We start from the raw sequence: 14744 nt of genomic DNA, 5'->3' as shown, positions 1-14744 counted from the left end.
GGGGGGGGGGGGGGGGTGTTGAATGTGGTGTATAAAGACACTGATGCCACTGGAACCAAAATTTGAGGGACTTCGTATGAAAAAATAAGTTGAGTTGAGAATCACAAGAGTAAGGACCTCTTTTTTGAAATTTGAACCAATGAAAGAGGAAATAACACCAAAAGAATTTATGGCAGTTTCCTTCCTCAGTTTTCTTTACTTCCCTCACTAGTTACATGCTTACAGTGAAGTCATACATGCCAGTTCCAAATGAAGAACCCAAACAAGGAGATCAGAAGATCAATATATCGGACGACTGCAGTGCTTGGTTGATCTGCATACCCAAGTTATTTTTCCCCTCTGTGCATTATCAACAACCAAAAGAGATAACATTTTATATGAGTGGAAATAGGGATCAACCTAACATACTACAGATTTCACTTGATTAGACTGGTTCTGCATGGGGCATTGATTAGATTTTCTGCTTGAATCAACTACGTCGCCAGGATTAACCATGTGGGCCCAATATAGGAACTACAGAGAGCGAGAGGCACAGAGAAAGTGTAGAAACCAATAGTCATAAACCATATTCACTTCCACAATGCATGATGAAGGACCATTTAGGTAAAATCTGACAGCTCCCCTGCCATGTCAAGCGTCAGGAGATCAAAACTCAAAGGCAGATCAAGAAACATGTGAACGTCCAGTAAAATCACCATAGGTTTCTTGTAGACATCTCATTAGACCAGCAGACCCTCACATCGGAGGCTGCTTTGGTCCTCAGGCACACCTTTGGCTTGGACAAGAGGAGGGGCCATGCCCAGGTGACCCCACTCCTTGTGGCTGCCACCTTACTAAGTCCAAGAGGCAGTCTATTATGTAGGGCCTCTCTCTAGTGTCATCCACTGCAATGCAGGGCTCTTGAACTTTGCTTCAATGTGGCTCTCAATGGGAAGTTCTGAATTAAATGACCAATTGTGGCAGAAGACAAGGACAAAGCAATGCCATCTTAAAAGATCCCTGTGCATTAATATATTCTTTCTCATTACTTTATGTGTTGATTGAGAGAAAAAGTGTTACCCAAGAGGAATAGAGTTTTACAAGAAGCAACTGCCTAGGCAAGAAAAGAAGTAGGCTTCTTTAAAATAAGGAGTTCACCTTGATTGCCACACCCCAAAACCTAGGCAAGGTCCAAACACCCCAAAACCTAGGCAAGGTCCAAAGCTACTAGTGTGACACACTAATCAAAACTATAGCAGAAAGCAAAAAAATTAAACTAAATCGTCCACGAACCACCCGGGATCAACCTAACCCCTCTAAGGTTTTAAGTCATACAGTCATCCATGATCCATCACAAATATAAAATTACAATACCTTCAAGAATACACACCTTAAAAATTGTTTTCCAATGTCAAAAGTTTTCTATAAAAATATCACCCCCAAAAAGTATCCTCAGCACAAAGCTATAGCTCATAAGTCTATGCACGTCCAAGGCTCTAGTCTATCAATCAATACACAATACAAACACCATAAGATGAACTCTCTCTCTCTCTCTCTCTCTCCCACAACTCAGCCTTGTCCTAATTAAATGGGATCGATTACATGGATTCTTACCCTCCAATCAGCTTTCCTCGAGGTCATACTTTATACAAGGCTTAAGCTACACATGTCTTTCCTCACCACTTCTCCTATGGTCACTTTACGCCTACCTTAGCTCTTTTAGATTCTTGAATCTAAATCTAATCACTCCTCTATACTGGAGCATCCAAAGGCCTCCGTCGAACATGGCCATGCCACCCCAAACAAATTTCTTCTAGCTTATCATGCATCGGAGCTACTCTTAAATCAGCTATAATATGATCATTCCTTACTTTATGCTTCTTAGTTTTAACAGTCATTCATCTCAACATCCTCATCTCCACTACATTGAATTTGTCTATATGATGCTTCTTAACTACCCAACATTCTACACTATACATAATAGTTGGTCATATGACTGTCCTATAAAATTTTCCTTAAGTTTTAAGAGAATATGTCGATCACACGACATTCTGGCCACACGTCTACACTTCATCCATCCTATTTAATTCTTTGTGAAACATCATCTTCTATATCACCCTCTTTATTTATAATTGAGCCCATATACCTAAAATAATCACTTTGCGGAACCTCCCTTTCATAAATTTTCACCACCTCATCATCCATCCTCATGTAACTAAAGTTACATAATATATTCTCCGTCTTCGTTCTACTTTTCTTAAAATCTTTTGATTTCAAGGTTCATCTCCATAATTTCAACTTGGCGTTGATCTCTGTTTTTGTCTCATCCACCAAAACAATAACATCAACAAAAAGCATACTTCCAAGGAACCTCATTTAGAATGTCTCTAATTAATTCATCCATGATAAGCGCAAACAAATCAATCAAGACACTTAGCCCATCATCAATCGTACATGTGTGTAATCTTCATATGTAAGAAAGAGATACTTACCATTAGTATAAGAGGAATGGGCCATTGCAATTAAACGTGAATTTACTATGTGACGCCTATTCCTACAGCCCTTCCACGTTTCATTAACTCTTTCTTTTTATCGTCGATCAAACCTCAGCTTATTTACCCCCCCCCCCCAAAAAAAAAATAATTAAATAAATAAAGAGATCAAAGCTCAGCTTTAGGAACTAGGTTTCGATTCCCCTGAATTCCTTGGATATTTCGAGCATTTTGCAGGAGTCTATGACTTTAGGTTAAAATTTCTGGCAATGTATTTTTTCAACTGGCACCCTATGTGTTTTAAGGGGCTGTGGATTTCTATATATAAGAGTATTTTTCTGACCTTTAGTGGCAACGTTCTTGCTACTGTTTCCAGTTTTCACTGTTTTTATTTTGTTTTCTTCTAATTGAGAACAAAACTGTTTCATGTCAAAAGAGGGAAGGAGAGAGAAATACTAACAGATAGGAAGGGCCCGCTGCAATCCACTGGAGAGTCGGAAACTGGATAATTCGTTGCAATCCACAGGGAACAGCCACGGAGAAGAGGAAGGGGGCTCCATACCCTTAGATGGAAAGTAGAGACTCGCTGGAGTCGCCGCTACAAGCCTGCAACCGTTGCCGGCAGGAATTTAGGGCTCCAAAGTACACAGGTTTCTATAGTATTCCAAGGATTCTTGGTTTGGAAGAAGAAGAAGAAGAATTGAAATTTGGGTGTTCTTAGCTTTTCGAAGTTTTGAATGTGTTGATTTTTTCGCGTGGCCCCTGTGCCAGCGTGGGGCCAATGTGGACGCACGCAATAGCATCCAATAGGAGCAGGTTCATGGGTCGGGTGGTGGTTTCAGGTTCAAATCCTCTCCAGCTCTGGGTGAAAAGGAACCAGCCAGACCCAAAACAGGAGAGGATCTAAATCTGGTCGTTTCACCTCCCCGTGTCTAGGCTCAGAAGGTACGCGACCAAGGTGTGATCCCACCCTTTTTAAAAGCAATGTTTTTATAATATGTAATGCATAATATGTGTTTAGGATGAATGTCAAGACATAACAGATGCCCCACACTGAAGATGCTTGTACCCACCTTTTCACTGGCCGTTTCATAAGTGTGTACATGTGGCAGGAGGAAGCGTTTGCTTGCCCATGTGTTTAATAAGTGGTCTAACAAAAATTGTGTTTTTTATCGTGTGATTGTATTTAAATATACAAATAGGTTTTTATTCACACATATGAGGGAGAGTTTTTTCTTAAAAAAAAAAAAAAGGAAACAGGTACTCAACACCTTTTCACATTTTTTTTTTTTAAATCATTGTTTATCTCTCTTTTAAAAAATTAATAAAATAATACATATGCGGAGGTGCAATGTATACCTTATGCTCAGAGAATCTTTTTCCTATATGTATATAATACATGTATTATATATGTATTTACTAACTATGTTCTTGTGTTTGACTGTCTACAAAAGTTTGTTTTAAGTTAATGAAAAATGTGTCAGTTTGCTATTGATTTTCCTTTAATTTTATTTGTTCATTTTTAATTATTTAAAAAAAAAATTTCATTGAAAGCATAAACTTAGCACATCAATGTTATTAGTAAATGTTTGTATATTAGATTTGTTGGTCATAGCAAAGTAGGCTAGTCTTTTAACCAGCAATACTAGTTCGTTAGTGGGTCTAAGCCAAGAATTGGGTGTCGATTAGGGATCGATGTAGCCAATAGGGCTGAGCTGATACCAATTCCTAAAACCCTAGTGAAATTCATCCTATTGCTCTCAGTTAAACCATAACAATACCAATGATAGGAGTGGCAAAATTCATCCCCAGCTGGTTGGACCGATTGGAACCAATTAAGAAAACTACACCAGCCAGAAGCCGAATGCAAATCGGTCAGTTTAGGATTTGAATTCATGGAAAACAATACAAAATCAAACCGATCAGAACGATTGAAACTGATAAATCATCACACCGATAAAAATACAATAAAAATTTCTTTGTTTATATTATTATATGGGATTATAATAACATCAAAACTGAACCAACCGAAACAAAATCCAACCCTGATGGTTTGGCTTCGTTTGGACCAATGTGCATGCCAAAATCAATTCGGACCAAACCAACTGTTTGACACCCCTTAACAACCATCTTATATCAAATATATGAATGGAAAAAGTTTTCCTTCACCAAGCAGTGAAGGAAAACTCAGTCAGGATGTGACCCCCCCTTTATGCTTCCGATGGGCCATGTTAATCTGATGTCCATTCACCGTGGCCTCTGGAAAACTCAGTCCTATATGAATTACCAGAACATGTAATGTGAATTTTGAAAATATAAATTTTATATTTAACATATCCCCATGGTGTGTATTGTGGCAAAGGAATGTATAAAATTTGTAAGAGTTTCTTTTCTACATTGCTAGAATTACTCAATGTTCTTCCCCTCCCAAGCCAGTATGAGCATTCATTGATGTTCTTCCCCTCCCAAGCCCCACCATCACGAAGAAAACGATGAACAAACCCTCATATCTCAATCATTTTGTGAAGGAAGAAAGTTTCATGTCTGGGAGCATGGCTCCTACACTTGCGCCCTTGTGCTTGTCCCTTTGCTCTTCCCTGTAAAATGAATTCCCTGCTCCCATGGATTGAATAAAAAAAGGGTGTTGATTGTATCTCATGCATGTGTAAGAGCCACACCCCTAAATAGAATAAATTCAATGCCAAGCAACTGGAAATAAGGAAGCAAAGAAACAAATTCAAGCTCATTATTAGTTTGAACACATTTCACAGTAACACCAAATTGAGATTTAAAAAAAAAAAAACGAAGAAGAAGAAGAAGAATTTGACTCTCATGCAAGGTACTAGAAAGTACAAAATCAGGAAAGAAAATACTAACAATTTCAATAATAAGTCAACTGGATAACAAAAAGAAGATTGAATTGAAATTGAGGAACACATAATACATTTATAAATTGAAACATCAAAATGTCCTTCTCCTAGTTAATGCAATGGAAAATGATAAACATCTTTACAAATTCAACAAATGCTCGTCCACCTAGATAGAATGTATTTGGAGGGTACACTATCGCGATCAACCATTTGTAGAACCTTCAAAAAATGCTTGCAAGGTATTCCCACAAACTCAAACATTAGGCAACTACAATGTATCTCTTCATCAATGGAGCTGTTCACAAATGTTAGCAATGTCATAGAGCCATTGAAATATCCCTGAAAGTAACTGTCCATACCCTCGCTTCGTTGGGTCAAGCTCATTGCAGCAAAGAATGTGCCTCTAAAATAACAAGGCACCCAAAACTTTCTTTGAGCAAACTTCTCATTTAACCACGAATGGTCCTTCAAATTATATTTCACCATCATCTCTTCCCACCGAGTTAGAAAATCTGCCTCTGACCTCGAATGATATACACAGTGCTTCCATTCTGGTTTAAATTCAGGCTTTTGCAACCATAAAGAACCGAGGTGTTGTAGGGCATTCTTTGAGACATGCCATGAACAAAAGCGATGTACTGTTTTGGGGAAAACACTAGCCACTGCAGGTACAATACCGGTACACTCATTAGTAATAATTGCCTTTGGTGCCTTGTCTCCCATTGCATTCAACCACGCCTTGAACAGCCACTCTAATGACTTTTGTTTCGTTCGCAACCAAAGCAGATCCAAACAGAATAAATTGAGCATGATGGTTCACGCCAATAAACGGACCAAATGGCCATCTATATCGATTTTTCCTGTATGTTGTGTCAAAGACCACAACATCACTGAAAATTTCATAATCAGACCTGCCTTTGCCATCAATCCAAAAAATAGCACTCAAAGTTTGTTTATCAGATACATTAACAGAATAAATGAATCCAGGATCCTTTTCTTTTATAGACTCAAAATATGCTAAAACTGTCTGGAGATCCACTTCAATCATCTTTCTTTCATTTTTTTCATTTCTTTTCATTTGACCTTTAAGCTTCCCCTTTGTCACACCAATTTTATTATAACCACCAAAGCACTCCACAACAGCATCAACTATTTGTGTTTGACTTTGACCTATACCAGCACTATGGAGATGATCAACTATCAATTTTACACCATCTGTCAACTGTTGCTGTGATTGGAGCCTGGTTGATTTGTCTTCAAGAACCAGTGGGTGATTGTGATTTGCCTCAAATTTGTGCACTACCCAACCATTCTGATTTGGTTTAATACACAGAAATGCTGGACAACCAACTCTAACTACAGACCTGTGATGCACTATTTTCCCCTTTCGTCGCTTGTCATTCTCATATCAATAACCTTCTTTGTAACATAAAAACTTCTTTGAAAAAACCTTACGTGAACCATCCAACTCCCTTTTATTAGATACATTACTCCTAAGTCCTACCTATGCGAACCCTAAAGCCATTCATCCGGATATAAGTACAGTAAAAAGAATAAGCTTCTTCCCAGCTTAAGAAATTCATACCAATATATGGTATTTGTACTGCATTTGAATCCTTAGGATGTTGGTTATTCGATGCTTCAAAATCATTTGCATACTTTGTACCCTTAACATCATTATTCTGGACATCATCAGCAAAACTCTAGTGTCTCAATGTACACATCTTCTAAAGCATCTGACTAAATTGCTTTCTCCAACTCTGACAGCTGTTCATTTCCATAAACTTCCATAAACATCCTCTGTTAAACATCGAACATGGCATCCAATGACACACAAATAAGCAATCGTGTAGAAATAATAATTTTATCCCAATATAAACTGCTTTCCTGAAAAAATCTCACCTTCATCCATATATAAGCAGTTACTCCTACATATTGCAGCATCTTCCGTGTCTCTATGGCTATGCTCACCTACAAATATATGCCTTAACATTTCAATATCCTTCATAATATGACGTTCGAATCCAACACATAATTGAAGCGTTTTGGCTGTATGCTAAAATTTACATAACTAAAATGAGCTTTAGATTTTACATAATTGAAGTGTATTATTTAGAAACTTATAAGCCTTCATCTACATGGTGCTCAGCTTTCAAAAGCTCATATTGATACAAAGACAAGCTGCTAGTCTATACCACTGCAAAATCATGGTTGAAAAGTTCATTAACCACATGAAATCATCACAATCTCTGTTCCTGCTATGCATATCATTAATTGAAATAATACATGAATTAAAAAGTTTCAAGTGCTCTGCCCACAGGATTACAAGACAAGTAGTAAGTACAATCACTGTCAAGATATTTTGGCCACATAAACTCACATGCCCAACCCCCCCCCCCCAAAAAAAAAAAAAAAACTCTCATCAGGCCTGAAACTCTTCTCCTATAAGAAAATATGTTGAGATATATATATCGGTGATGATGGTTAAAGCATGAATTGAAATCTTCTTGGAAGCTTTTCATCATCTAGGAAGGAGATAAACATCTCATAAACAAATCAATCATTGAAAATTCATTATTTCTGCTAATCTTCTCCACTCCCAGCAAATTAAACTGAATTTAAAAAGTGGCTTCAATATTTCTTAAAAAAAAAAAAAAAAAAAAAAAAAACATTTTTCTTAAATACCAACAAGATCTCATGATATATGTGAGGCAACACTTTAGGACAACTGTACTTTGTAACTCTTGTAGAAAAGGAATGGTGCAGCATGGAAAGAGGAAGCTATGAAGTGGAAATAAAAAGCACTAACAACTGCTCTCTTTTCTTAAGCTCTAGTCATCTGCCAAGGCTCTCTTCTCAATCTCACTCCTCTCTTTCCATTTAAGCAAGTGCACTAGCAGCTAAGTACCCTTAGATCAAGGGTACCTGTTGATTGTCTGGAAACAAGAAAAGAGATATGAGCGGTGAACCAGCTTCTGGAACATCTTGTAGTGGTGAAGTGCAGAAGAAAGGACTCAAGAGAAGTGAAGGTCTTTATTACAACAAATGGTTCATGACAATTTGGTGCCAGTGGTGGGTGGGTGTATAGGAGGAGAAGGATAAGAAACAGAAGCAATGAATCAACAGCCTAGGTCCTCAGAAGCGTACATTGGGGGGGGGGGGGATTAGAGGGTGTGTAGCTAAATAATGTGTGCAGTAGCATGTACAGTCTAGCAGACGCTCACATCAGAGGCTGCTTTAATCCTCATGCATGTGCCAGTTTGTTTTGGTCAGTTTTGGGGCATGTAACAGCAGATTGAAGACACAAAGTGTTAGACTCATACAACTGTATCACCAGTTAAAGAATATGCAATATACATGATCCATGGAATAATTTTTTTGCCCAGGGGAGGTGAATGTGGTGTATAAAGACACTGATGCACTGGAGCCAAAATTTGATGGACTTCGTATGAAACAGTAAGCTGAGCTGAGAATCACATGAGGAAGAACCTCTTTTTGACAATTTTATCCAATGAAAGAGGAAATAATATCAAGGGAATTTTATGGTAGTTTCCTTCCTCTGTTTTCCTTACTTCCCTCACTAGTTTCATTAAAGTCTTACATGCCAGAAACAATTGAAAAGCCCAAACAAGGTCTAGTTATTTTCCACTCTGGGCATTATCAACAACCAAAAGAGACGCATTTTTCTATTATGGCCAAAAACTGTTTTTCCTTCATTATGTGCTCAACCCCAATGAACACATGTTCTAATAGCTAAAATAGGAGGGCAAAAGGTAAAAGTGCATTCTAACACATAAAACCCCACCCACCCCTTCTTCCTGCAACCCCAACCCGCCCCACCCCATTCCCTCCACCCCTACCCCCACCCCTTCTTCTTCTTCATGCAACCCCACCGTGTCCTGCAGCCCCAACCCACCTACCTGCCACCACCACCCCAGAAACACATCCCATGCACCTGAGGAATTCCAGGCTTTAGACCCATATCACCAACACTGCAGATGATTAAACGATCAGAAAAAGGGTTCCTTCTTTTTTGTTTTTGTTTGGGTGAGACGGTATGGCAGGAGGAATGATTCCAGAAAATACAAATTTATCATCATATCCACTAAAGAGTTAAAAAAATAAGGGAAACAGTTGAATTGAGTAGAGGCAGGAAGAAATCAAATTAAAAAAAGAAAAAGAAAAAAAGAGAAGGGATTTAACTTCTGAGATCTAGGATGGCTTTATGGTTCAGTTGCTTTGTTCGTTGAAGTCTGCTCTTTAGCCTGATTTCGTTAGTTTTCCTCTTCAGGTGTTGTCAGTGGAAGATTATTGTTTAAGATCTAGAGTTTGGGAAGACAATAATGGTGGACCAGAAGAAATGGAGCTGGGAGATACCTGGATTCGAGCCAAGGAAGTCATTTGAGCTTGACGATCATAAGACCGCTCCTCTGGTTTGAAGGTATTCCATTTGGACGTCTTCGATTCTGTCTCAGCCTGAGGGATTCCAGGAGCCCTTCTCTGATCGTTTAACTGCCTTGAAAGATGAGCCATCCTAGCATTCGAAGAAATGCAAAGAAATGGAGTTCTCCCTGATGATCAGATATTTACAGAGGTCCTTTCTGTTTGTAGTCATGGTGGTTTGGTTGATCAAGTTCTGGATATATTTGGTAGTATGAGAACAGAGTTTGGGTTAGTGCCAAACATTCATCATTACGAGTGCATGGTCAATATCTTGGGTCGTGCACGTTTGCTTGATCAGGCCTACAATCTTACAAGTTCCATGCTGGTCGAACCAGATTCAACAATTTGGAGAACTCCATTAAGGGCTTACAGAATCCATGGCCGTGTTGAACTTGGAAACTCGAGCATTTGATTCAGTTGAAAGGGCATGAAGCTGGGGATTAGGAATCGTTATCAAATATTTATGCTTCATCTGGTCGCTGGAAGAAGGTAGCAGAGATGAGGAGGTTGATGAAGAAGGGAATCCAAACCACACTGGGATGCAATAATATGGAATTGAATGGAGAAGTCCATGAGTTTGTGGTAGATGATTCACATCCAAGGATGGTGGAGATTTATGAGATGCTGGACAAGATAGGAAAGAAACTTAAGATTGCAGGTTATGTTGTTGATATCATGGTTCAAGAACTTGACCGATACGGTCGAAATTTCGCATGTTTCAACCGTATCACAGGCGATCGATACCGTATAGCCTGTGACTTTAAAAGGTCACATGTTTCGACAAGTTTCGACGAAAAATCCCATATTTCGACCGAAATATGGAAAATTTTGACTGAACCACTTGGTTCGATCCTTTGGGTGGAACCAGCTCTTATATAAGATACTTTGAAAAGAAACCAAGGCTCCTATTCTCAAAAATTCAACCCTCTCCCCTTACTTTTTTCTCATTGGAATGGGAAACTTGGGAAAACACTCAAGATTTCCACTTTGTGCCCCATAAAATTGAATCTAAGGCTGGATCTTGCTTGATCTACACTCTACTTGGAATTGACTTTTGACTTTTGACTTTTGACTTTTGAGTGTTGAGAGATAACTCATGATGATGTAATATTTGTATTTATTTTGGATAATTTGCATTATATATTATGTATTGATGTAGATTGTAGACTATATATAGTGTAGACTATGTAATTACGTAGTATAGTTTCAGACTTTTAGTCAACTACTCAGCGTACATTACCAAATAATGCAAGGCTAGATTACAATTAACTAACTCCGCAGTTTATAACCCCAAACAATACAAATAGGAGTAAGAAACAAAGAAATAATACCATCAAATAAACCCTCAAGGATATAATACCCATATAAGAGCAAAACCAGCTCAAAACCCAACCCAATAAGAGAGAGAAAAACCTTCTATAGAGCTGGAGAGAGAAAGGTGCGGCCAGGTTTGTGGGAGTCTGATTGAACTGCACTTTTGGGTGTAGATAGTCCATAGGGAGGGTATAAAAACCCCCAAAGTTGAGAGGATTCTGACCGCTGATTGTAAAGTTATAAGCTTTCTTGATTTTTTGACATATGAGAGAAAATTGAGAAGAACCTTCAAGAACAGTAGCTGAATGCTTCCAAAAGTGACTAGGTAAGGATCGTGGGACCCTTATGAGGCCTAGAATACCTTGATTGAAGACCTGGATGAACAGAGTACAGAAGAGAGAAAGAGAGGAGATCGATCTCTCTCTATTTCCACTAGGATTGGTGATCGGTTCTAATTTCTGCAGACTTTTATCAGAATATGAATTATACCTCTTGAATGTTACAACAAATAATAAAAAAAAAAAGAATAAAACGGATGGAGTGTTGAGAAGGGTGAAAGATAATAAAGGAAGTGGCTATCTCAGCATGGGCTTCTCATCCACAGCTATCTCAGCTGCTCTAAGCATTTAGTTGCAAGCTTTCTTTCATAAATGCAAAATTTTTTTATTCAAATCTGTCCAATAATGGTACATATGCTTCTCTATTTATAGAAGGAAAGTTTACAATCATACTAATATTAGGAGCTAGTTTCCCAATATAACTAGACACTTCTACTACAACTAGGAATTCAAAATAGGACTAGAACTTGACTTTATGATTCCAACATAGAATATGACTAACTAACTAATAGTTCATATAGGACTTTACAACCAAATAATGACATAATGGGCCTTTATTGAATTAAATAGCAACTAATTAAACTAATGAATAAAATCTCGTTTTCCTACCTTTTACCCATATCTTATGCCTATTAAAATGACACATTTCAAAGAAAACCCATGGGATCAAGCCCCAACACATATAGAACACAACCCAAGATTTATTTGCAATAAAATAAGCCCAAGTGACTTATCTACATCACCAAACTTTTGGTTCACCCCACAATTATGACTTTATGTGTTTTTTTATGAAACTAATTATGTGAATGTGTTAGAAATGTCTAAAATAGGATATATACAAAAAATTAGGTTGGAGGTCGAAACCAAAGTTTCCACTCAACCGGAAAAAATTCTCTGATTTCCTCGAAATTTTCCACGCTTCGACCGGTCTCTCCAAGGGTCGAAACCTGATCAAAACCCGATACCTTGAACCTTCTTGATATGTTAGCTGAACTTCACAATCTTCTTCAAACTTTGGCCTTTCTTATTTTGAATCCAACTGTAAATTTTCATTCCAATTTAGGCATTTGAGTTGGTTGAGCAGTTGCCAATGGACAAAGAGATGGAGTGTGAACCTTATAGTATGATGCTCTTTGATGTAGAATCGGTTCAACCGAGTCAACCCTTGTGGCAATCTCAATAGAGACGAGCCGAGTCCGGTTGGATTTTTTGAGTTCAGTAGGATATATTAGGATTTTATTTTATTTTGGGGAAATCTATGTAATCTTTTTTTTTTTTTTTTTGGTAGATATTACCCTAAGTAGGATTTTCCAATTTGAGTTTTACTTTGTTTCTAATTTGTTAGTTTAGATCTTAGGAAGTAATTAGGAGATCCTTTTCCCTTTTCAATTAGATTCCTAATTTATTTCAATTTCATAATAGGAAAATAGTGTTCAATTGAGTCTTTAAATAGTGATATTCTTGTAATCGATTGACAGATTTTGAAGAATGAATTGAAGGAATGTGTATTTTGCCGGGTAGAAGCATAATCATGATTGTTTGACCTCTTGCCTCCCCCCCTTTGCGAGCTTTCTCTCATCTTCTTCTTTTCTGGTTCTCTTCTCGGTTTCCCTGTTAGTCAACTATAGCAGCCCATTGAGTTTGGTTCAATCTCCTCGTACCCAAATCTTATGTTTGAGATCTGGAGGAGCAATAATAACCCCTAAGGCAATCAGATATTTGAATCTGAGATCGAAAGCCCTCCTGATTTTTAAGTTCCATAGCCAGTTTCAGAACTAATCTTTACCCTACCGCCACATCTGATTTGCATAGGTTAATACTCCTTGTACCCTTGACGTCTGCGACTAGTATCGCTGGATTTTGATAGAACATGCTATGGCGATCCTACGTTTTAATTTTTGGGCTAAGTCGATGAATCTGGAAGGAGTTCTTCTCATCGCCAGTTTTCCCTCTGCCGCTGGATTTCTGTTTGTGTCGTGAGGTTGATAAAGTGGGTTGTCTTAAACCCTTATTCCTTATTTTACTAAAGTGCCCACCTTTTATGCCTATTCTGATTTGTCCTTATTTTAATTCTTATTACTAGTTTGTCCTTGGCCATATGTTACACAGAAACTAGAAACATTCAAATCAATCCGATTCCGATTTTGGAAACCGGATCTGCATCACTCTTGGCTTGGACTGGTTGGGAGTTGGGACTGCTTTGATTTCAGAGAGAGGAATGAGAAAGGGATCTCAATTTTAGATTTTGTTGTGGCTTATGCTTTATCCGTTGTAAACACTTACTTTGAAAAGAGAGGGGCATTTAGTTACATTCAAAAGTAGGCATCATAGTAGCCAAATAGATTTCCTCCTAACTGGAAGGTCTGACAGATAATTATGTAAAGACTATAAGGTTAAACCAGGGGAGAACCTAACCACACAACATAGATTAGTCGTAGATATGTGTCTTACTATGCAAAATCATAAGAAATGTAAGATTATTTGCCCTAGGAAAAGGTGGTGGAGCTTAAAAACTAATACATTGAAATCATCTACTGATAAAGTGGTCAAACAAGGAATGGGACTTTAAGAGAGACAATAATATGATGTGAAATGAGGTGACTACTTGTACCAAGAAAGTTGCTAGAGATGTCCTAGGAGAATCAAAAGGAAAACTTCATTCCCCTAGGGACTAGGGAGACTTGGTGGTGGGATGATGAGGTTCAAGCAACCATTAAGACCAAAAAAGTTAATTTTACGACATGCCAAAAGACCACGGATGTAGAGGATCCACAAAGGCATAAACTTTCCATAAATGAAGCTAAGAAGATTATGGGAAATGCAAGGGCAAAGAAATATGAAGATCTTTATAACAATCTAACCACAAAGGAAGGGGGTGACAGCTATCTATAAGATAACTAAAATGAAGGAAAGGAAGGGTAGAGACCTTGATAGATGTATTAAAACACATTGAGCAATAGTATCCCGAAAGACTGCATTAGACATCAAGACACCAAATATCATAGATATATATAAAAAATTAATAGGGATATAAACGGATTGAATTCGATACGGATATGACAGTATCCACATTTAAATTTGTTATAAAATACACTATCTGAATTCGGACAGTTATTCGTTGGATATATATAAAAATTGGAAAGAAACCTGCCAGTCTAGTGTAGGAAACATCCAAGTTGAGCTGGGCATGAAAAGACCACACTATCCTCCGCTGTTGTACATTGAAGATGCTCCTGTGCACCCTCCCATTGACCCATGTGTCTGGCGTTTCTTATGCCAGACCCACATAGTTCTTGCACCCATAAAAA

At 37.9% G+C, this 14744-nt stretch overlaps 1 protein-coding gene across 1 annotated transcript in view; it reads right to left on the bottom strand.

Annotated features, from left to right (window-relative positions):
- Window positions 1–3235, bottom strand: part of LOC122064018 (protein FAR1-RELATED SEQUENCE 5-like) — a 6691-nt gene extending 3456 nt beyond the window's left edge. The window contains exon 1 of the mRNA XM_042627712.1: window positions 2932–3235. Coding sequence (XP_042483646.1) covers window positions 2932–3031 — 100 coding nt within the window. The 5' untranslated portion in view covers window positions 3032–3235. The remainder of the gene's footprint in view (window positions 1–2931) is intronic.
- Window positions 3236–14744: the final 11509 nt, after the last annotated feature.

This window comes from Macadamia integrifolia, unplaced genomic scaffold (assembly GCF_013358625.1).
Source record: "Macadamia integrifolia cultivar HAES 741 unplaced genomic scaffold, SCU_Mint_v3 scaffold151, whole genome shotgun sequence".
Taxonomy (NCBI): domain Eukaryota; kingdom Viridiplantae; phylum Streptophyta; class Magnoliopsida; order Proteales; family Proteaceae; genus Macadamia; species Macadamia integrifolia.
Note: the sequence above shows the minus strand (reverse complement) of the source record. Positions and strands in the feature narration are given on the sequence as shown.